Source organism: Paralichthys olivaceus, chromosome 19, assembly GCF_024713975.1.
Source record: "Paralichthys olivaceus isolate ysfri-2021 chromosome 19, ASM2471397v2, whole genome shotgun sequence".
Taxonomy (NCBI): Eukaryota; Metazoa; Chordata; class Actinopteri; order Pleuronectiformes; family Paralichthyidae; genus Paralichthys; species Paralichthys olivaceus.
The window spans coordinates 12,159,526-12,181,433 of record NC_091111.1 but is presented as its reverse complement, the minus strand read 5'-3'; the positions used below and the strand labels follow the sequence as shown (position 1 = coordinate 12,181,433).

At 42.2% G+C, this 21,908-nt stretch overlaps 1 protein-coding gene across 14 annotated transcripts in view; it reads right to left on the bottom strand.

Moving 5' to 3' along the window:
* Positions 1 to 21,908, bottom strand: part of nhsl1b (NHS-like 1b) — a 93,215-nt gene that overhangs the window by 13,954 nt on the left and 57,353 nt on the right. For 12 of the 14 annotated variants that reach the window (XM_069514471.1, XM_069514473.1, XM_069514464.1 and 9 more), the window contains 3 exons: positions 5,875 to 6,027; positions 2,467 to 2,594; positions 328 to 523 (listed from right to left, as the gene is read on the bottom strand). In XM_069514471.1, the coding sequence (XP_069370572.1) occupies positions 328 to 523; positions 2,467 to 2,594; positions 5,875 to 6,027 (477 nt within the window). Of the gene's footprint in view, positions 1 to 327; positions 524 to 2,466; positions 2,595 to 5,874; positions 6,028 to 9,866; positions 10,120 to 21,908 lie in introns of those variants that run through there. The other 2 variants (XM_069514474.1, XM_069514475.1) reach the window with 1 other exon arrangement.

Below are 21,908 nucleotides of genomic sequence, written 5' to 3'. Positions count from 1 at the left end.
GCTTTATCTCTTGCCCCTGAACCAATCTGGGGGTGGATCTGCTGCGCATGATCCCCAGCTTTTCTTGTGATCTCTACAGATCATCACAGTTGGAAAATTCCCTTCAGACAAACAAAGCAAAATGTGTGACTGATGGTGAGATGGTAAATGTTAGAGACTAGACACCGTGGATGGATGAGGCCAGATCAAACTCTATGTAGTTTGATATTTCTCTTCAGTATGGAGAACCAGGACGTGTTTTCCACTAATGCGGACTGGTTGCTACTCACTTGTGGTTTGGACATAGACAACATGGATGAGAATGAGTTTAGTCGTCAGGAGACATACCTGTGACGTTGATGGGAACTATGTCTGTCGGCACGGCCTGGGCTGCCAGCCTCATCTTCTCCTCTGGCGTGGGGAGGGGTGCGGCCTTGTTCCATATCACCTGTCCGTCGACCTCAAACCCTTCACCCCCTCCCTGTGGGGTCTGAGGCCTCATGGAGAGCTGGGATTTATCATCCTCTGCCGAAGAAGCTGTGGACTGGACGAAAGAGAGGGAGATGGGATTTAATGAAATGTAAAGCGACGGCAGGCAAGATTGAGATTGAGAGTGAGAGAGAGAGAGAGAGAGAGAGAGAGAAATGGACAGAGAGGAGGAGAAGAAAAGTGACAAGCACAGAGCTGATGGATAATAAGAAAATGTCAATGTAAAAAGTCAAAAGAATACAAGAAAAGGTGAAGTGGAATTAAATATAATAAAACTTAATTGTCCAAAACCGTCACTGACAGATTGTTCAGGATATATTGACAAACACAAACACACTTCAATATGCCACACTGCCGTGACCTTTAGAAACTTACTGTGCTGTAAACATGTTTCACGATCAATCAAACCCAAATGGAAACACACGCACTTTATACACACACTCACACAACACAGATCAGACTAAACCAATGGCTCAGCTGGAGATAAAAGCAAGCGAGCAACAGCGAGAGACTCACTCAAGCGTTAAACTGTGTTCACACACACACAAGTAGAGTTTACTGCGAAGAAGAAACAGAAAACAATGTTTTCCTCAAGTGTCGAGGCCTGAAAATGAGCAGTTAAGTCGACAGAAAAACCTCAGTTTCAGCTTGTCACAGTGTCAACCTCCATCTGAGCCAAAAATATCCTGGAAACCGTTTCAATCCTCACTTTTTCTGCATCACCCAAAATTCATCAGTTTGAGCTTGAGCTTTTCCACCACTGAAGAAAAAAACTGACTGGTGGGGAGTTTGTTGTTTCAGACGATCTTTCCTGCAGCTCCCAAATGTAACATCAGCATCCAGTCCCTGCTTCCACTACTGTTTCTCCCAACAATCCAAACCATCAGACTGGTTAGAAGGAATGACTTCTAAGTGCTTTCATACTGACCACGCATGGATAGATGGGTAAATGAGTGGAAAGCAACACGGGGGGCGGGATGTTGGGAAAAACCCTCAGTCATACAGAATTTGATGGCAAGCACAGCTTATTATTTTGCATTATTTTGGCTCAACTGGGAGCCCTGTATCTTCTTTTGAAGCCGCTGTCAGGCAATGTTAGGCTCAGTGGCCTCAGGACAACAGGAAGTGATATGTGGGGGAGAGAGAAAGAGGGGAAGGCGGACAAACAAGAGGAAGAGAGGAAGGGGGAAGGAAGGCAGAAAGGATGAGGATTGGCTGGTGTCTCTACGAGAGGCAGGGGTGAGAGTACAAACAGATAACAAGGGATGGGAATATAGTTTAGAAAGACAACAGCATGTTATGGAGGTCACGGGTCGAGGCGGGCGTGAAACATGGGGGGGCTGGCCTCCACAGGCTCAGGGGGACAAAGGAGACCCTGATAATCACAGTGAATACCCCCCCAGCTCTTTCAGGACCTCAAATATCACGTCTGAATGTTTGTGTGTAGGAAAGAAAAATGAGGAGAGGAGGTTTATCTAGCCCTCAAACCACATACATTTCATGCTGATAATCACTGGTCAGATGACCAGGAAAAAAAAGGGATACCGATTTTGTTTCTCTGTTTCTACATTTAGCTCTGCCTGAAAAATTATGACTAGGCAAAGAAAGAGATACAAATGCGTGTTAGAAACACCATCAACATGTCCGCTCGCTCGAGATATGTTCCTGCTGTATATTCGCACATGGGCTCACTTGATATTTTCTGAACATTTTACTAGGGGGCTTGTAGAGAATATTTCCAGAAATTTCTAGAGCAACTGATTTGTGTTCTGGCATACAGCCCCTCTGGAAAACCCAAGTAGCAGTGAAAAGATCGAGGTTCAGATAAAAGTTCCCCTTCCAACCACTAGAGAGCAGACAGCTCCTGTATAATTCACAAGGAGTTGCCATGCTGTAACAATTCATGTAGCACCACTGACTATAAGACCTGGACGGCTGTGTGTTTGTCTCTAGTATTCATTTGTGTTAAAGTTTGTATGTGTGCAGTGCATTGGATACCTTCTTGTCATTTTCATCATCCTCGTCATCCTGCAGGGTGCTGGAGGACTGAAGTGGGTCAGAAAAGATGGGACCCTGAGAGTAGTACTGCGAGCTGCGGAAACCATCCTTCCTCAACTTGTCACATTCTGGAGACAGAACAAGAAACATGTTAAAGTAACGAAACAAAGATCTGAGCTGCTACGATCTTTGGATCATCTGGAATACATATAAAAGACAGGAAACCACAAAATTCAAAAATCTCTCCACCTCCATATCATAAAAACACAGCTTTTGTAGATTGAAATATTTTTACTGTTGGAAGAAATAAACACAATACTCGAAATGTATAATGAACTTTGAGCAACAAACATTATGTGAACTTTCACCTTTGACTATTTTTATAAACCCAATGATTTAAAAAAGACTTGCTGTGCTGATCTCAACAAATATACAGTACATTGCACACGCAGGTTTTCTAGTGCATATTCAGAATAAATTGGCCACTAACGCTGCTGCACAAATGATGTGTGAAATATTTATAAGACGTCCCTGTGTAATACTTATTAACTCTCAACAGTATAGTATTGTGTGTGTGTGTGTGTGTGTGTGAGTACAGTCGCTATAGGACACTGCCAAGTTCTGCTCACACCTCTTCTCATCACCACCTGCTGTGTTGTGGCTGTGATGTATATGTGTGAGTGTGTGTGTGAGTAACCAGACGAGGGGGTATCAGTTTCAGCCTGTCACACACAGATGGCAGAACTGTCTCTTCCCCCCCCCCTTTCTCTCAGGGGCCATTTTGCACATCGTCTTTCTCGTTACCCTCAAAGAACATGTCTAATAATGCATCCTCTCTGCAGTATTGTAATTACTAAGTATATTCAAGTAGTGTTACACCAGAAATACAAAATTAGAAAATCCTCTAATGCCTGCAGCTTGTACGATGAAGAGATCAGACAAACTGCAATAAGGAAACTTCCAATGTATCTGTGTTCTCTTGTCTACACTAATATCACCTGTACAGTCTTTATTGTAATATAAAAACAACCCTCCTTTCATCTTGCATCTTGGGTTATTATTCAGTGTGTGATGCACAATCAAACCCCTTTTAGTGAATTACACTTATGCACCAAGCACATCCTCACAACACAAAATCCTGTTTTTGATCCCATCTATCTCCATAGCTAATTACTGCCTGTCTCTAAGGAGGGAAACATGTATAGCACTGTCAGTTAAAGAGTCCTTATGGGGCTGGTGAACATACAGTGGCAACTGTGACCATGAGCTGATGTGGCAGCGGTGTGGAAGAGGGATTTAGGAAGAAGGCACGGTGATAATGAGGATGATGGCGGGAGATGTTGAGATGATTGGTGCTGCATGATTGGGGAGGGTTGTTAAAATAAATAAGCTCTGATGAGCCGAGAGCTGCTTGTTGCCAGGCAGAACTGGAGGGAGGGGTAAGTGACGCAAGCAGAAAGAATGACGGAGGAGTAATAAAGTGATATAAGTAAATGAACAGGGTGCGTGTATCCATAATTCAAATGATGCTCGATTTAGCGTGGAATTACATCACTAATTAAACTAATGTACATTTCTTGGGATATCATTTGTAATAATAACAATTGTATTATGTAAACCTTCCTGTTTTATTATTTTGACCTGGTGGCACATTCTCTGTGACTCCGCCTGCAAAAGCACAAGTTTAAACCCATGTGACAGTGTGAAAGGCTCAAAGAGAGGATGCACGTTGTTGCCATCTGATTGGTTATCGATTATTCTGCTTTGCAGAGCAGAAAGCAGACTCGTGTACCTTGCTGTGGTCACGCTGGTGGCATTGGATTTAGTGACCTGTTGCAGGCACAAGAGAGCAGGGGCTGTCTGTGATTTAACCTCCTATTATAACATCAAAATTATAAAATCAATCCCTTATCTATACTGTTTATCTTTAGAGAGTAATGGGTGGGGCTGGAGTGTAAATTATAAACTAGCTTAGTTAGAAATATATGTCATAGCTATGACACATCATAGTGATGAATTAAAGCCGTTTAGAGATAACGTTCAATAAAAACTGTCATCACTAAGAACATTTATTTCCCTGTGGCTGGGTCGTATCTGGGTGTGTCACCTCCACTCTCAACTTCCTGGGAGTGGAGGAGGAATTGAAAAACTACACATGTCAAGATCCAAAAGGAAAGGACAGGTGCTCCCATTGGACACCTGTTGGCTTTCAGTTAGGACCCCTGGGGCTGGGTGGTGATGACAGGATGCTAGGGTGGAGACAGGATGAAGAGGGGGCTGCATTAAGCCCACCTCCCAGGTGGTGTTTTGTATGTTTACGTACCGAGCAACATCAATAATGTAGGAAGTGATGTGCAACAGCACAGTGTCTGTGTGTGTGTGTGTGTGTGTGTCTGAGTCGGTGACTAAACCTTAACACAACGTAAGCATCAGGTTACATCCACCTCCTCCCTTTTTATCTCTTTCTCCCTTTATCTCAGGCTTTTTTATCTGCTGACACACAAGGCATGCAAACAACCTGCCTTTTACTGTTAAACACCACCCGTGTACACACACACACACCTACACTCACACACCCATTTACACACTTCCAGGCCTCTCAAATCTTTATCTGACAAATGGGTGAAAAACACAACTTTCCCAGGTGCCAGCATGTCCTACCATTCCCACCTGCTGTGGGAAGTTGTGAGAGTATTAAGTCCCTCTGTTGTGACTGGACGGCCTGTGTTTGTTTGACAACAAGGCAGCGGTCTGTTCTTGTCTAATTGTACTGGACAAACAGGGAGAAGAGGATCTCACACTGTTGTGTGGTTGGCTGATCACAAATGACAAGTTTAAACATTTTCACAGAGCTGAAGACAAACACAATATTTCAGGTTCTTCCCTCTAATTCTGTGACTTTGTGATATTTTCCTCTGCCAAGGAAGTTATGTTTTCACCCGTGTCTGTTAGTTGGTTCGTTTGTTTAGGATTATATAAAAGCTAGTGAGGCAATTTCCACCAAACTTGCTGAAGGGATGGGACCTGGGCCTGAGAGGAACCCAATAAATTTAGTTTGTTGTTTTTTTTCTTTAATTGTGTTCCTTTTTTAACGTCTTTTCAGAACTTGACAATGGATTATCCAGCCTTGGTGGAGGTATGCACTCTCCTGAATGCCATTCTGGATGTCAGCATGAACATTTTGGGTGACTACATTGATGTGGAAGTTATTGGAATTTGCTTAATGCGTCTATCAGGAACTCATTCCTTCTTAGGACGTATAAATTCTGCTGTGGGACATATTTTAGTTTAAACCACATTGACACTGGCATCTGTCCTGATCAATACAAGCTCTTGGATCTCATTTTCTTTAAAAGTTGACGTTCACGTCAGCATCTTCAATGTGTATTGGTCATGAATGATCCTTACCTCGCAGGGCGGACTTGAGGTTAACTTTGGCCTGGCGGTGGAGGTCCTCTACGCAGGGCGGCCTGCTGCCTGGTAGGAAGACGTTCTCCTGCTGGTGCCATGGAGCCGTGTAGTGAACCGTCCACTTGCTCTCCTCATCAAGGTTAGACACCGCTGTAGAGAGACAACACAGAAGGTCATAAAAATGTCTTAATTAACCATTGCGGATCTCCAAAAGGATAATTCAGGATAAACTTCATCAAAAATGTACCCCTGCACGTAGACGTCCCTACAGAAAGGGTTTGTTTATGTTTGAAGATGAACAGGAAGGGGAAGAACGGCGAGGTGCTTTGTATCCAGGTGTCAGTTTCCACACAAGTAACACATGACACTTGAGTGAGACATCGCACAATTAGGAGGCCACACACCTCTGAGGGAGAACAAGAACTTGGAGGGAAACACTGAGCAGTAGTTTAAAAATCTAGACACAAAACTAAAAACGCACAACAACAAGGTCCCTTACTATTAAACGGCCAGAGTGAGTCCTTTCAGAAAAGAGTAAAGCATTGTGATTACATTGCTCACAAAGAAACAGCTGTTTGTCATTGTATTTTATTCAGTACATTGTTTTTTTAAAATAGAACATAATCAGTTGGTTCTTAGCAGCATTCAAGCTCATGTAGCACGATGTACACAACTAGTTAAGTTGAAGCAGTTGCTGCACAACAGAGAAAACAACCCGATTTATCTACTTCTTAATAACTGTTGTTTTTCCTAGCATTGACAAATTGAGGTTTATTCTCCCATGGTATTCTGATGCCATTGCGACAAATGGCTGAGGAAATATTAAGGAAATTAAGGCTTACCAAGGGAGCGAATCCAAGCTAAAGTTGGTGATCGGGGATGTAGTATTATTTCCATTTAAACAGCCAAATGCTTGTTTGGTTTGTCCTGACCAAATACTACATGCTCATCCGACTCACTGGGAGAAAGAGAGTCTGGTCTGGAGGAACCAGGAGGAAGGGGCTGGGTCATGAAAAGGGGATGGAGTGTTTTTGTTCAAGGTTTCTTTTCACAGGTGCTAATGAGCCACAGTGGCTGCATGTATAGAGAATGCATGGCGTCGGGGGAGGACAGGAGGCCTCTGAGGTAAAAGGTACAGGGTGGAGGCTAACGACTACAAATTAGTTGTTGAGGAAAGTGTGAGACAGTGTTCAAGTGCTTTGATATTCAAATAACGCCTATGGTCATTTTATAAGCTCTAAAGTGACCAGTCAAACTTTACTTGTATCGATCATAAGAGGTACGCAACCTAATGACCACAACAAAGTCACGCATAGTCTTAAAGATAGATTTGTAGATAGACAGAGCAGCACCATGTCCTGCTGCTGGTAAATAATAGCACCTTTATGTATATCTCTACAACTCGTTGAATAGGCGGCCGTTAATTTCGTCTCCAGCTGAGGAGAGGAGTCATTGTGTTCATTTATGTTCCCCTCTCACCTTGTTACCAAACTGTTACCTTGTCTTCCATCAACAATCTCTACTCTTCTTTTTCTTTACTTCTGCTGCTACGTTGAAATTTCACATTCTCATTCATTGTATGCTTAGACATGTAAAGAATGCGAATACCACACATACACACCAAAGGTCAAACAGTGCTCTTTAGCATGAAGCTTTAACAACAATATAGATGAGGTATATCACCTAAAGCATTACAAGCTGCAGACATACAGTGTTCTGACACTGATTTGTTACTATCTCAGTTTAACCTTTTTTAACTAGAATGGCAATAGATTCATATCTCTGCCAAGGCCCATACACCCCCCCAAATAGCACTTACTCATAGATAACAGTTCCCCAAATGTATCTTTCCATCTAGATTCATGATTATTTCCAAGAAAAACATTCCTGGATCTGCACCAAAATTCAGTTCCAGTTCCTCCCTAACCCATACTGCATCCTTCCACCAAGTTTTGTGAAAATGTTCAGTTGTTTTGGTGTAATCTTGCTCATAAAAAAAACAATAAACGGACAACCAACCAACAAATAACCGGACAGGGGTAAAAAAACATTAAGCAGAGGTAATCAAGTATAAGCATCTGCCACAGACAGCCACAGCTCATGCCTGAGGCATCATTGAAACCAACAAGCCCAGCGTTTGCTGCATGTGATGGTTGTGAGCAGCTAGATTGAGTGTACCGTGATGGTCTACCCGTGTTCTCACACATGCAGTCTTTCAGCGTGCCTGCACCAATCAGAATAATCAATCCAAAACATCACGAGGCACAACTCGCCTGTACACAAGTTTTTACTGGAGAGTTGCATGATACTGAAGCAAAACCCACTCACATGCAGTTCAGATGTAGGCATTAACTGTTGAAGGCTTGTAGCAAGTTTGAATCCACAGCCAGTTTAGTAAAAACTCAACAGTCTCAAATCTTCTTGCTCCATCAGCCACGCTCAGCACAGGTATCCCTCCCCCACCCTCCACTTCTGATTCTGGGGCTTGAATAGACTTTAGTCAGACTATAGACAGACCAAGGACATGGGGACTGCAGATACAAAGCCCATATTGTCCCCCTGCATCAGTCTCCACATCAGGCCTTTCAGTGCCACAATACCCACTAGCACACACACAAACACGCACGCACACACGCACACATTGTGGACTGGACTATGGCGCGAAAGTCTTTGAGAAGTCCACTAATCCCTCTGTCCATGGACATCAACTCTCCCTGCGCCTATTAACAAACAGACTGCGGGCAAACAGGCAAATGCAAACAGCTGAAAAACAAAACCCACATGGTGCATCAGAGCTAAAGGTGCAAGAGGCTAAATACAGTGACCCCTGGAAAAAGTGCGCACACAAAACAAACACAGGGTACTATGTGTACTAGATATTTTACCTGTTCACTCACCAACCAATTAACTTTCATGCATGAAACAACTTTCTGTGTATCTTAAATGTCAAAATGGTCTCAGCTCATGTTAGTTTTCATGAATATACATTAGTTATATACAAAGGAGAGTTTATTTGAGATACTTATGTATGTATATATGTAAACATCTTTAAACTCCAACAAACTGTTTTCTACCTGTCATCCTTTAAAAGGAAGCATTTAAATAATGTTATAATTTCCCTGAAAGACAAATTCCAACCTGAGACTCTTCAGCACCCATACCTAATATGAATAATGCTCAATTAGGCATCTACACAGAATATGAAAAGTACTGTATTGCAGTGGCGTGCCAGCGTCGTCAGCTCAGGAGCAAAGTGGAGGCATGTGTGAGATAGAGCGATAAGTAGTAGAAAAATGCTGAGCTAATGATTAACAGCATCACCTCAGCCTTGACTTAAACACACACGCAGGCTATAAATACACCTGAGATTAGATTTTGCACAAGCAGCTCGCCCCACATCAAGCAGGTCTTTGTGTTCTTTCTCACCTGGATCAAATAATGCCCCTGGAGTATTAACAAATCCAGATAATCGTAATCCGTCTGCTTCAAAGACAGTTCCTTTAATTCCAAGCTCAAGTTAGCTGAAACGTTTATACCTAAATAAGGTAGTTGTGATGTTAAGTAGCTCCAGCTGAAAGATTTACAAATGCAGTCGGGTCATTTAGTGGTAATAGTTGTCGGCTCTGTGTGCCTTGGGCCAGTTGTTACCTGGTAACAGGGTGCAACAGAGGCAGCAGCAGGGGTATATAGTTCACCCATAGGACAGCATTAGTTGTAATATAATTATTCACAAATCATTAAGGATGTGGCTCCAGTTTTGATACAGAAAAGCCTTAATAAAAAGATTGAAGTGGTTATTTAAACATTGAAACAAATTCAGGACATTCCGCTCACAGTCACAACCCAATAACATTCCTGTCAAAATGATGCAAAACAAGATTCACTGGTTATTCCCACTATTTGCTGTTCATCTGTTTTATTTTGAACATGGAAACTAGGTCCAAACAACTTAAAACACACAGTAATGATCTGCACTGAACACAACTTACCCTTCCTCTTGAAGTATTTAATTACAGATTTTAACGAGGTCCCAATAAAAACCATTATTCCACTTGACTGTAAGTGTCCTTCTCTTGAAAAAAACAAAAGTGTCCTACTAAGGAACAAAAAAAGACAAATCCGGGGAAAAAAAAGAGAAGGAGAGGATGACGGAGCGCTGATGTCGGCTCTTCTCCGCTCACATTCTCACCACACGTCTGAGTGTGTGTGAGCGTCAACTATACGCTGACAATGAGTCTCTACTCCTATCTGTCTCCCTCTAAACACACACGGTCCACCGCCACTCCCCCCATCATCATCACCACCACTCCTCCTCCCTCAGGCTGCCAGTCCTCAGACACACACACACACACACACACACACACACACAGCGGGAGGGGTTGTAGGACCGGCCCCTGTGTTCCTCTGTGCTTTGGTTACCAAGGAGTTCTGGCTGCCTCTCCCTTTATTTCTCATCATCAGTTGTTCTCTCTCTCTCTACGCTCTTTCATTCTTCTTCGCTCTGCAGGACTCAGCATAAAACTGAAAGTCAAAATTGTGTTATGAGAATGAACAGGCACACTCGTTTCTCTCTCTCTCTCTCTCTCTCTCCTTCCTTTCTTTTCCCTACTTTGCCGCACGCTCTGTTCTCGGAAACTAATCAGTGCCCTGCCTCTCTCACTGCCATGACAGACTTATCTGGGTGAATATTTATGAATCTAATTAAACTATCAGTCACCCCAACAGGAGAACCTTGTACATCCTTGAGAAAAAACCCAGCTTTACACAAGGTATTCTCAGGAGGACGCAGCTTCCACCTGCATGCAAAGTGTAATACAAACATGAAGCATCATCACACAGATGTACATTTATCTTATTATGAACCAACTAGTCTTTGTAAAACAAAATTACTGAAGAAGACTTCATGTTAAAATGTCTACAACCAGAACAAAATGGATTATGATTTTTATCTCTATATAAATCTCCTTTTTCTCTGGATGATTTGTATCATTCGCAGCCTGCTGTGAGCGTGCACATGGCCACTGAATCGGTGCCACATGAATATATATCGTGCACAATCCTCCCATTGTCCAATCCGCTCACAATTCATCAAACACACACACACACAGGCAGGATAGCCCCTCCTTTGCGACCGTATTTCTTTTCAGCCGAAATGGTGGAGGAGCGGAGGGGGGCAGGGGGGGTGGGCGCTGCGGCATGAGCTTGAATGGGACTGCAAATGATCCTTGAATTTGTGGGTTCAAAGGACCCTCCTCCCCCTCCCTCCCTGGACCTTGCTCATCTGAACCTTTCAGGCCTGCCTGTAATGCGCTGTTTGGTTTTATCTGTGTGTTTCGTTTCAATGTTTCACAGACATGGGTCCAAACACATCAGTACTGCTGGATGCCATGTTCATCAAACACAGTCCCTGAAATGTTTAGATCAGAGCTTCAATCTGCAGATGCCATGAAGAGTTCCGTTAGTCCACCTTAAAGCTCCCATAACCCTTAAATGATAACCGCAGTCATTTAACAGTAATTATAGAAAACCCACCATTTCACATTAAAGCTGAGCAGTGTCAACATTTTATAATTAAAGGTTCAATCAAAGTTCCACTGCACGTGTCCAACTTCAACTTTAAATCTCTCCATACTCCTTTCATATATGAAGAACACAGCAGGATATTGTCCAGGTCAGATACTTTCACGGCAACATCTTTGTTTGGCGGCTTCTATGTGTTTGGCACCTCTTTTTCATCCAGAGATATTTGCATTATACAATCTCTACAGTTTTGCATTCATTGTATGTTAGAAATGTCATGAACGTGCCAACTCGCTGTGAATGGTCCAGATATTGTCCTGTCCCCCCTGACATTCTACCAGAGGGCTTGCAGAAAAAATGGACATTTGTGTTTTCATATACAGCTCCTCCGCAAACCTTTAGGAAAATGTCCAACTTCAGAGCATATCTGAAAGCAACTTATAATTTATGATTCTGAGACTGACATTTTGCCATCAAAACTTACTTTAGAGCTCTCATAAACCTTTAATGATAACCACAGTCATTTTACCGTAATTACAGAAAACCCACCATTTGACATAAAAGCTGAGTAGCATCAACACTGTAATTAAAGGTTGAACCAAAGTCCTTCTCCACGTGTCCAACTTTTTATAAAGCTCTTCATGTTGTGTGAGCAGCTTCTCTTTGGCTTGTATCACACTGTTTGGCACGCGTGCTACATTAGGATAATTAATGCAGACGTGAGTCCAAGCAGCATCACTCATTAAAAGCCTATTGTTCTCAGGACAGTGTCCACACACAGTGTGACAGACAGGTCAACAACTCAATCCGCTGAAAGAGGGCTTCATATCTAGGCCACCTCTAGGATTAGGGCTATCTATCCATTCAGTCATTCATCCATACATCCTTCCGCTCATTCATTGAAGAATGGCAGCCCCCAGCACAAACATCAATTTTTCATCTGTTCATACTTAAAGCAGCATATGAAGGAGGCGTGCTGACTCAGTGGATTAAGAGTTTCAAAATATTTATTATTATGGTGTTTAAAGCACCTATTAGCCCCTGGTTATTCAGTTAATAAATGTAGATTACCTAAACGGAGGCAGTTTATTCTCTTCTACATAATCCTTAATGTTAAATGCAAGAAAACATGCATAAAGAATTGATGCCATTAGCTGTGAGCAAATACAATTATTTTATTCCTACAAGTTGAAACTAAAATCAATTTCTTGAGATGATAGCCACTGGCATTTATCGTGTGGTTTTCTAATCCGTTCTGAAACACGATCGAGCAATCATTTGCATTCAAACACACAATCTTTGCACATGTTGATTAGTATCGGGCCCCTATGGCAAGACAGGCAATTATCTCATCTGTTAAAGCCATCTGCAATGTGTTTCACGGGAGAAGGTGGTGACAGAATGGATAGGAAGAAGAAAAGAATTGAGGGCGGTGTGATAATGAACAGGTCTTTTTTTACATGGATGTTGAAATTAAGACCAAGATGAGAGTGACGGGGGGGGATCCTGCATGCGGTTCTCCCTCTCACATAATGTGGATTTCCAAATTAAGTTATCTAGAGCCAAATCTATCACACACACGCATTTGTATTTATTTAAAAATCTCTTGTGTAAATCTCTTCACACATACACACCTCCCTCTTCATCTGACAGGTCTCACTTTTTATTTTTCTAATTGGACTTAAGAATAGAGAGCTAATCTGACCCTCTAAAACCCCTCAACGTCAAATCTCTCTCCCCCTCTTTCCTCCTCCTTCCATCTCATTTTCTTTCGTCTTCTTCTCCCCTCTTTTTTTTAGACATAACCCCTTTCATGGCCGCTAATGTAATCTAGCCTGTATTGATTTTGGTCTGCCTGCTCTTTCTTTTCCTGGGTCCTCTTGTTCAGGCTCTGACTTTAGCACACCTTACCCTCGGTAGGTATAAAACCTGCTGGTGGGAGATAAGCAGGAAGCCGTGAGGAGTCGGAAACCAGACACACAAATACTTTGCATCTGTGAATGTGAAAATTATTCATATTTATTCAAGAAGAATGTATAAAAGAAAAATGTATACAGATATATACCAAACATCCTGAAAAATGAATAAAAAGCTTCTACATCATAATTCTCATTCATCTCCCCTTCCTCTCTTTTGTGTGAATGAAGATCTATAATTCATAGCATGTACAGCAACATGCTCTCCCCTCCATCTTTCATCTCTACATCTGCGAATGAAAGCAAAGCATCAGGGGTCAATGGGAATCTGATCACTTTGGTCTTCTCTCTGAGATGTAGAGCGAGAGATGAATAATCTATCAGTGAAGAGCTGCAGAGAGGAGATGGTATGAAGGTTGAGTGGTTGAAGATCTTTAACCATATTAATATGCAGGCTTTTCTTGACAGACTGTATCGGTGAATCCATTTAATGAATATTTACGATATGGCATCAGTCTTTATGAGAAAAGAAACTTTTATCACTGGTTGGGCAAAACTCTCTACAGTTCATACGCAGTTGGAAGCTAACTTACGTAATGTTCTATTTTTTTCAAATTTTCGTTAAGCTTTTGGAGCCATTTCTCCAGTTTCCCTTTTTGAAATGTTGGATAGAAAAATAGAAAATTGGTAAATAGAAAATCAGAAAGTTTAATTTCTTCACTTTCATTTCACTCACACCCTGTGAATACACAACTCTTCCTCAAACACCAAACACACACACACACACACTCACTGAAGCCATGGTGACGGATAGACTCGGCTGAGTAAACAAGCAGCTGTAACTGTTTGTCTGGTGCTAATGATTTTAGCATAGGGTTAAGTTCCCGTGCATCACTGTCTCATACACACAAACAAATGCTCACACACACACACACTCTTTAAGTTCAATGAATTCCCGCACTTGCTGTATGACCTTTTTCTGACACCAAACTCAAACTCTCTTCGTCCCTCTCTCTCTCTCACACTTTTCTTCCGTTGCACTTCTGTCTCTTCAGCAGGCAGAGGTTACTGGGTAACTCCGGTCCTCCTCCCACCCCCCACCTCTCTTCTGTTCCTTCCGTCTGACCTGCTCCATTGAAGCAGCTGGGATTCCTTCACACACACAATCTCACAGACACACACCCCCTCCACAATCACACATAAAATCTCACCTCCTTCCAAGTGCTCTCATTTAATCAAAGTGTGCACTTAAGGGAAAAAAAAGATGCGATGGTTGGCCTCCCCATGCACACAGCTCACACATCAACATCATATATATTCTACGAGTTTGGCCGATTCTCGTCAATGCAGGAAGCAAATACTTCTCTGTTCAATATGAAAGTCAACAAGCCCATCAACAGTATATTTTTACTTTCACAATATGGCAGGTTTAAAATGATATCTGACTGAAGGGTGTCTTTGAATTTCTGGGATAGACATACCTCAAGCTCCTGGAGCACTTACAGCATTAGGGTGGGACATTTTATCAGAGTTCAAGTTCACAAAGAAAACCACTGCATTTTGTGTGTGTGTGTGTGTGCGTGTGTGTGCGTGCGTGTGTGTGTGGGCTGGGATATTCTTCTCAGTGAAAAGCAGAGGGGCCCTTCCTCTATAGGCCACTCCTCCTTTGTGATCCATGAGAAAAACCTGAAAAGTCTGAGTGACAACCCAGCGAACTACACCCTGAGCATGCATACCCACCATCACTAACAGAACAAGACCCTGTTCTTTGTGTTTGTGGGTATTTTCTGATTCACAAGCACATGTCTGCATATCCTAGCCTTGATGTGGCAACACGTTTATTTGTGTTTTCTGTTCGAAACACCATGTAGCTGTGCTCACACAGCTTGACGTGTGTGAATGTGTGCAAGTCTGAGAGATTTGAAAAAGGGCCCAACACAATACTAACGTGGGCTGAGAATGGAGATGCTATCAAAAGCAAAACTTTAAACAAAGAAGGGCAGATAGGAATAGAGATCGGAAGCAAAGTTTGAGAGAATCTTTGATGTGGTGGAGGCAGAGTCATTTTGCTGAGTAGTGATGTGAGGCGGGATAGAAAAGGCAGTATTTACAGGGACAAAAGAAATGAGACCGAGAGAGGAGATAACGACAACTGCTGGGAGAGTTCGGGATGAGCAGATGAGGCAAGGAGAGAGATAGATGGAGTGTGAATGCAAAACATCCATAGGCAATCAATCAATAAAAAGAGATATACACAGGAAAACAGATCCGCAAACACACAAAGGCCCAGCAGGCTTGGCGGTCATGCCTAATTTTCTCTTCCCTGGCGTCTAACCCGGGCACTCCCTACTGACCCCCTTTGAAATTCAATCTAGGATAAAAGAGAGAGAAAGACAGGGAACTCGGATAGAGGTTATTACTATGTGACTCTGTTTGAGCATTTGGACAGACAGGACTGCATTAGTGTCGGCACTGAAAAACACCGTGATGCACATTGTCTTAGTGCCTCAGTGAAACAGGAAGCGGGAGAAAAGCCTAAAAACAAAGACCAGGTCAACTAAGAGCAATAACAGCTGGAAGAGCATGAACTGACAGGGAGGCGTGCAACCGTTAAATAACACCTTGCTTTATAGTCATTCAACTAGGAAACCTTTACAGCCCCAACGTTAGCTTCAGCACAATACAAGGCAGGCCAGTATTAATATGTACATGCCTGTTGAGCAGGGGGTTAAATGCTGTTATTTTACGAGCAAGCTGATTTGTACGCCTCAGCTTTTGGTGCCATCAGAGAGGGTGGTGGTTTTGTTGCAGTCTTGGGGGTTTTTATCTCCCAGTCAGGGTGGATTTGTAGTTAACCGTCCCTTTCCATCCTGGCAACAGCGCTTTAAATCAAAGGCAACCTAACCCCAGTGGCTTGTCACCCCCCCTGAAGTGGGCAAGACAATAAGATGAAACTGAAATAGGCCTGTTGAAAAGTTGGAGGTTGACAGGACAACATTCCAGAGCATGTTTTCCTGTTGTTTGGATGGGCTCAAGTTTGTTAAATCAAACTTTTTTTTAATCTATTTTCAAGCCAGGCTAGCAGCACGGTTCTATGGAGGGTATTGTCATTCAGCAGCAGGGTCTGTTGAGCTGTTTTCAGACATGACCTGCAGGTAAAATCCAGAGAATTGACTACATTGTGACATAGTTGAAGCAGGACAGCAAGCAGGTAAGACATTCAAAGTGTTGAACTTAAATATACAATAAAATTGGGTTTTTTTTCTGGGTTTGAAAATTGTTTCCATCAATCCAGTAGTTTTCTGACCATCCAGTTATTCAGCTCAGCTCATCCCTGTTCTTTATTCAAACTAGAGAAGCTGTGACACATGTCTGACATGCAATCAAAAAATCATGCTCCAGTGAAACCACCCATGCACTCACTGGTAGTGTCACATTAAACACAGACCCTTAGCAGTCCTCAGACTACATTAAGAGCCATTACCATCCAGCCACGCCGTCTCCACTCATATTGACTCCTTTCTCTTCTCACTTCTCAGTGGACTCTCCGAGGATTCGCTAAATCGATAACCACAAGGCCAAAGTGTGTTTGTGTGTGTGTGTGTGTGGGGGGGGGGGGTACTGTCTCCATGTTCTATGCATGCTAATATGACGTCTCACTGGTCCATTGACATCATTCTGCATGCTTCTGGGTGTACAAGTTATTGTGCATGTGTGGATGTGTGGCCTGCAGCTGTTTCCATAATCTACTGCACTTAGACAACAGACCTTGTCACACATACAAACTAGACCTTAAAGTCCATAAAAAAGACCTGAAAGACCTATATTATATCTCAGCACTCTTTTTTTGTTTGTTTCTGCTTTTGACATATATACAGGCTCTTGCCCATATAGGTTAAGAGACAACACATGTGCCTATAGTCTACATGCATACAAGCATGTTACCATGAACAACCTATCATCCACAAGCAAGTACACACATCCACATAGGGATGCCTGCACATATTACATTATGGTGGCTGCCATGCTAGTTTCCTGACCTACATTTCAGCACCAGGGTTGTCTGTTCTTCTCTCCTAAGGGCCAGTGTGTGTAAGTGTATGTGTGTATGTGTTTCCTCCCTCCTGTTCATAGCACCACAGCATCATTAATCCAATCTTATAATTAACTTCACACACAAAAATGCCATAAATCTGACACAAATAAACACAGACGACACACAGTGAAGTGCTCTGACACAAAAATACCTCACAACTCGCTTAATTAAAAGTGTGATGTGATTCACGTTCAAGCTGGGATACTGACAGAAATCAATAGGTAGCAGCTGGAATATTACTTCTTTTACTTTAATAATATGATTCATTAGCATCAATATTTCACTGCATATTTTACACTGGAGGCTTTCAGCTCACAACACAGTAAAAATTGATTAATCAAGACTATGGCAGTGTTAGTTTAACTCCAGGTCAGGTGATGAATATTCCTTGATTTTATGCAGCCAAACACATGCACAAGGCTGTGAAAGGTATATTATACAGTAGTGTGTCGCCTCTGCTGTTACCATTACCCTGGTACTCAGGCTGCTGACGACAGGGTCTTGTCTGATTAAGACTCACAGACTGAGCTAATTTAGGTTAAGTGCCTCCAGTGGCTCAAGGGCACAAAGCAACAAGCCACCTGGGGCGAGCCAGTGTGTGTGCATGTGTGTGTATCAGACTAAGGGGATACCAAAGGGAAGTGGGTTAAATTCATATGTGGTTATCCACATTCTCTCCACCACTGCAGCAAAATTGACACTGTGGCGTTTGACCCACTTCCCACATTGCACCCCACTTCTCATCAGCAACAACAGTAGGTCATTTGGGAAAGGAGAGGGGTTGCAACACCAACGCATCCAACCAACAAGCAGAAATGCAACTGATCACCCAATGAACACATATACAGTAGGAAGCGAGCAAGACGATGAGCCCCGAGGTGATGGCACGACCAGGAGGTCAGATTTGAAGTCGGATGCGAGTTCTGGTGGTTGATATTGATTAGTGTTTTTAACCAATACAATTACAATGCATCATTGCATTTGCCTCTGTTCATTAGGCCTAATCATTGATCCATTCTCCTCTTTGTTAGTTAGTTGTTAGGAGAACTAGGAGGATTTTTTTGTTTGGTCAATGTCCCGTCAACTAACATGATGGGAGGTAGGGTTTATGATCTATACTGCAGCCAGGCACCAGGTGGCAAACAAGTAACTTTGGCTTCACTTTTGGGGAGTTGTGAGCATGGCGTCCATCTTTTTAAACGGTCTATGGTAAATAGCTAAAGTAGTTTGTACGACTCATACTAGCAAGATGAAGATGTTAATGAAATAAGAGTAAAATTATGATTCAATGGTCATTTCAAGACCAATACGAAAAACATTTTCACTTCCAGCCCAGTATCATATTATACTACAAAACATCACCAGTCTTCAGGCGCACCATGGCACTAAATAGTATACTAGTATTACCATCGTCATACTGTGATACTGTATTGATCCTCTCTAGAAAGAGCATGTGCGTAATCCAAGCGTAATGATAGAGAGGGTTAAACATGTCTCAGGACAGGCTTAGTGCTCAGAGGATGTCGATGATCAGTATCATCTGTAAAACATACACATGAGTGCAAACGCGCGCACGCACACACACACACACACACACACACACACACACACACACACACACACACACACACACACACACACACAGATACAGACACACTGTGATTGGCGTTAGTGTCATCTGACTTATCAAAAAAACTGAGTTTGTGTATGTGTGCATGCATCATGCATCTATTACACCCGGGTTCCTTTATTGATAATCCGATGCTGAGACCTCGTCTGAGAAAGACATAGGACCCCAAATCCACTTAACCCCCACCCCAGTCCGCCCTCTCCCCCTCCCTGTCCATCTCTCCATCCCTCCCCCGTCTGTCGTATTTGAGCAATAATGGATAGAAGAATAGCAAGAGCAGACCTCTCTTCAATGTAGTGAGTGCACCTTCCTAATGGGCCCCCGGGGAAACAAGACTAGCTCAATTATCTAATACTCCCAAAATTTAGGACCGATTATTCCAGATTAAAATCCTCATGACACATCACATGTCGCTTTTTTGATGTAGATAAATGAGTGTGTAGTGTCTAAAGGCAAATAATTGAATCCTAATTCTAATTGGTAATTACCATAATTACATCAATGTGTTAATTTAACAATAAAGCATTGTGTGTGCTGTAAGTAAATTTTCTAAATTGGTTGAAACGAATGATTAACAGATGATCAATGTTTAAAGTAAAAACTGGAAACGCTTTCATCCACTGACTGACTCTACTTGTTTGTATTATAACGCCCCCTTGTGGGAGAAATGAGCAACAACAACATCAAATATAACTGGGTTTCCAATGTCTTCTCTTTGGAAAGGGTTCACAACAGTTTAGGAATTTATTTTCTCCCACAAACAAACAAAATAAGTAAAATTGTCATCAGAGCATGCTCCCCTGTGGTTTTACAAGCAAATGAAATGGCAGTAGCTTTATTTCCTTTGCATTTTCCCTTTTTTCTTTGTTTTTAACCCTAATCCGTCTACGCATTTTGAGTCGAATAGAGAGGTTGCCATGGTGAGGATAACTCATTAATGAGAAAGATTTAAAGAGGCTCTCAAAATCACTTTCTCTCCTCTCCCTCCCTCCTCTCTGTCCTTTTATAATCAGTCTCTATAGGGGTACGTGAGCTTTTTCAGAGGCTCAGCTTTGGCTTAATGGAAACTCCAGCTGATTGGGACATGAAGGGGTCTGTGGCTGAGGAGCAGGCTGCAAGGAGGCGACTCAGGCCTGTGTACATAGTTGAGGAGTAAAGGGGGTTTGTGCCTGATAAAGAAAGCTGGAGTGGAAAAAAAAGTTGAGACAAGTAAGAAGGTGTAGCCATGACCAGATTGAAAGTTTAATTTATCTTAATTTATATGATCAGTTAAATTTTTTTGGGGGGAAAGAGTGGTGCAAAGCAGTGGATGCTTATATGAGATTATTGGATATGAAAATAAATCTATATTTATTTCTTAAAAATAGACATTTATGTATCAAAGAAACTACTTTTTTTATTCATGACCAGACATGACTGAATATAACATAAAGGGCCCTCAATTCAACTATTTTTATTATCAATTTCTCTCTTAACTTTTTTCTGAATGTTGTTAATGCGCAAAAAACACTAGCCATGATTTCCTAGAAGTCAGAATGATTATTTCACTGACCCTCAGCAGTAACCAATCAAATCAAAGCTACATTTTCTTTCTTGATGTTTTCTTTGGATGACAGGAGACTATTTTTTGTCTCCTGTCAGTACAGTATATCAAAGTAGATGTCGGGAATGTGAGCATGTACAGACGGGGAGCAGACTGGTCAGCAGGACACACACGACCAGAAACCTCAGAGGGCCAGACTCGAAGCAGCATGAGGTGGAAAAAAGCTCCTTGTAATAACAGAGCTCATTAGAGAAATGAGCTGTGACCGAGGCTGGCGCAGCCATGGAGCGCTCAAACGTACTTATCCTGCACTACAGCACAATTAGATCTCTCTATTAGATTGACCCACTAACAACAAGACCACTGTTGAACTGAATTTGGGGTACAAAAGAGGCCAAAAGCTGTTGCTGTGGAGCAAACACAGGCCACATAAATTACATTTGTTTTCTCAATCTGTTTTTTTAAGACATACTTCTGCTTTCAGCATGTTTCAGCTTATCATGAGTGTTTGTTTGATACAATGGAAGAAGCTGCCATGTTTATGTCAGTGTGTGTTTTATGCAGTTGCTAATGGGACAAATAGATGTGTCACATGACTGCATGCTCAAATATGAGATCAAAAGAGAGAACATGATGGAAGCACACACAGAGGTTTGCGCTGCCATCCCTATCAGGACTTTGCAAAGACTACCGTTAATTGTCTACAGCCTAACCAAAACTGGATCCCTAACCCTAACCAGAACCTCAGAAATTAAGTTTGGCCTCAATCTGACCGGGCTTTGGTCTCCATGAGGTCTGCTGGTCCTGAGTTAGTCAGTGTTTATACTTTTAAAGGGCCTAAAAAGGTAACACAAATGAGTACAAACACACATGGAACAATCCTAAGCCATCTTTTTCTTGTTCTCCCAGAGTCTGGGTGCCACACCATGCAGTACATGAACCTAACCTGCAGGAGGCTCTCTATGTCAACAGGAACACACTGCACACATTTGGATGGTCATTGAGTGAGTGAAGGACGAAGGAAAGACACAAAAAAGTATAAGATACCAGAAGTATGATGGGTGTATTTATTTTGGTAAGAGTAGGTAAGATAAGTTCATTATTAAACTGACCAATCCTCTCTCAGCTCCTTGCATCCCTCTCCTTTGTCACATTTAATCAATGGGAAGATAAACGTCTCTGTAGATTCCAGTGATTATCTTGCTCTCACGTCCTTAAGTGATAATCAAACCATTAAATAAAACTCAATTGTACACATATGGGGCTCTGAGGCTCTATTACACCTGATCCCTCCAGAAATAAACACCACTCTCCCTGAATAACCCC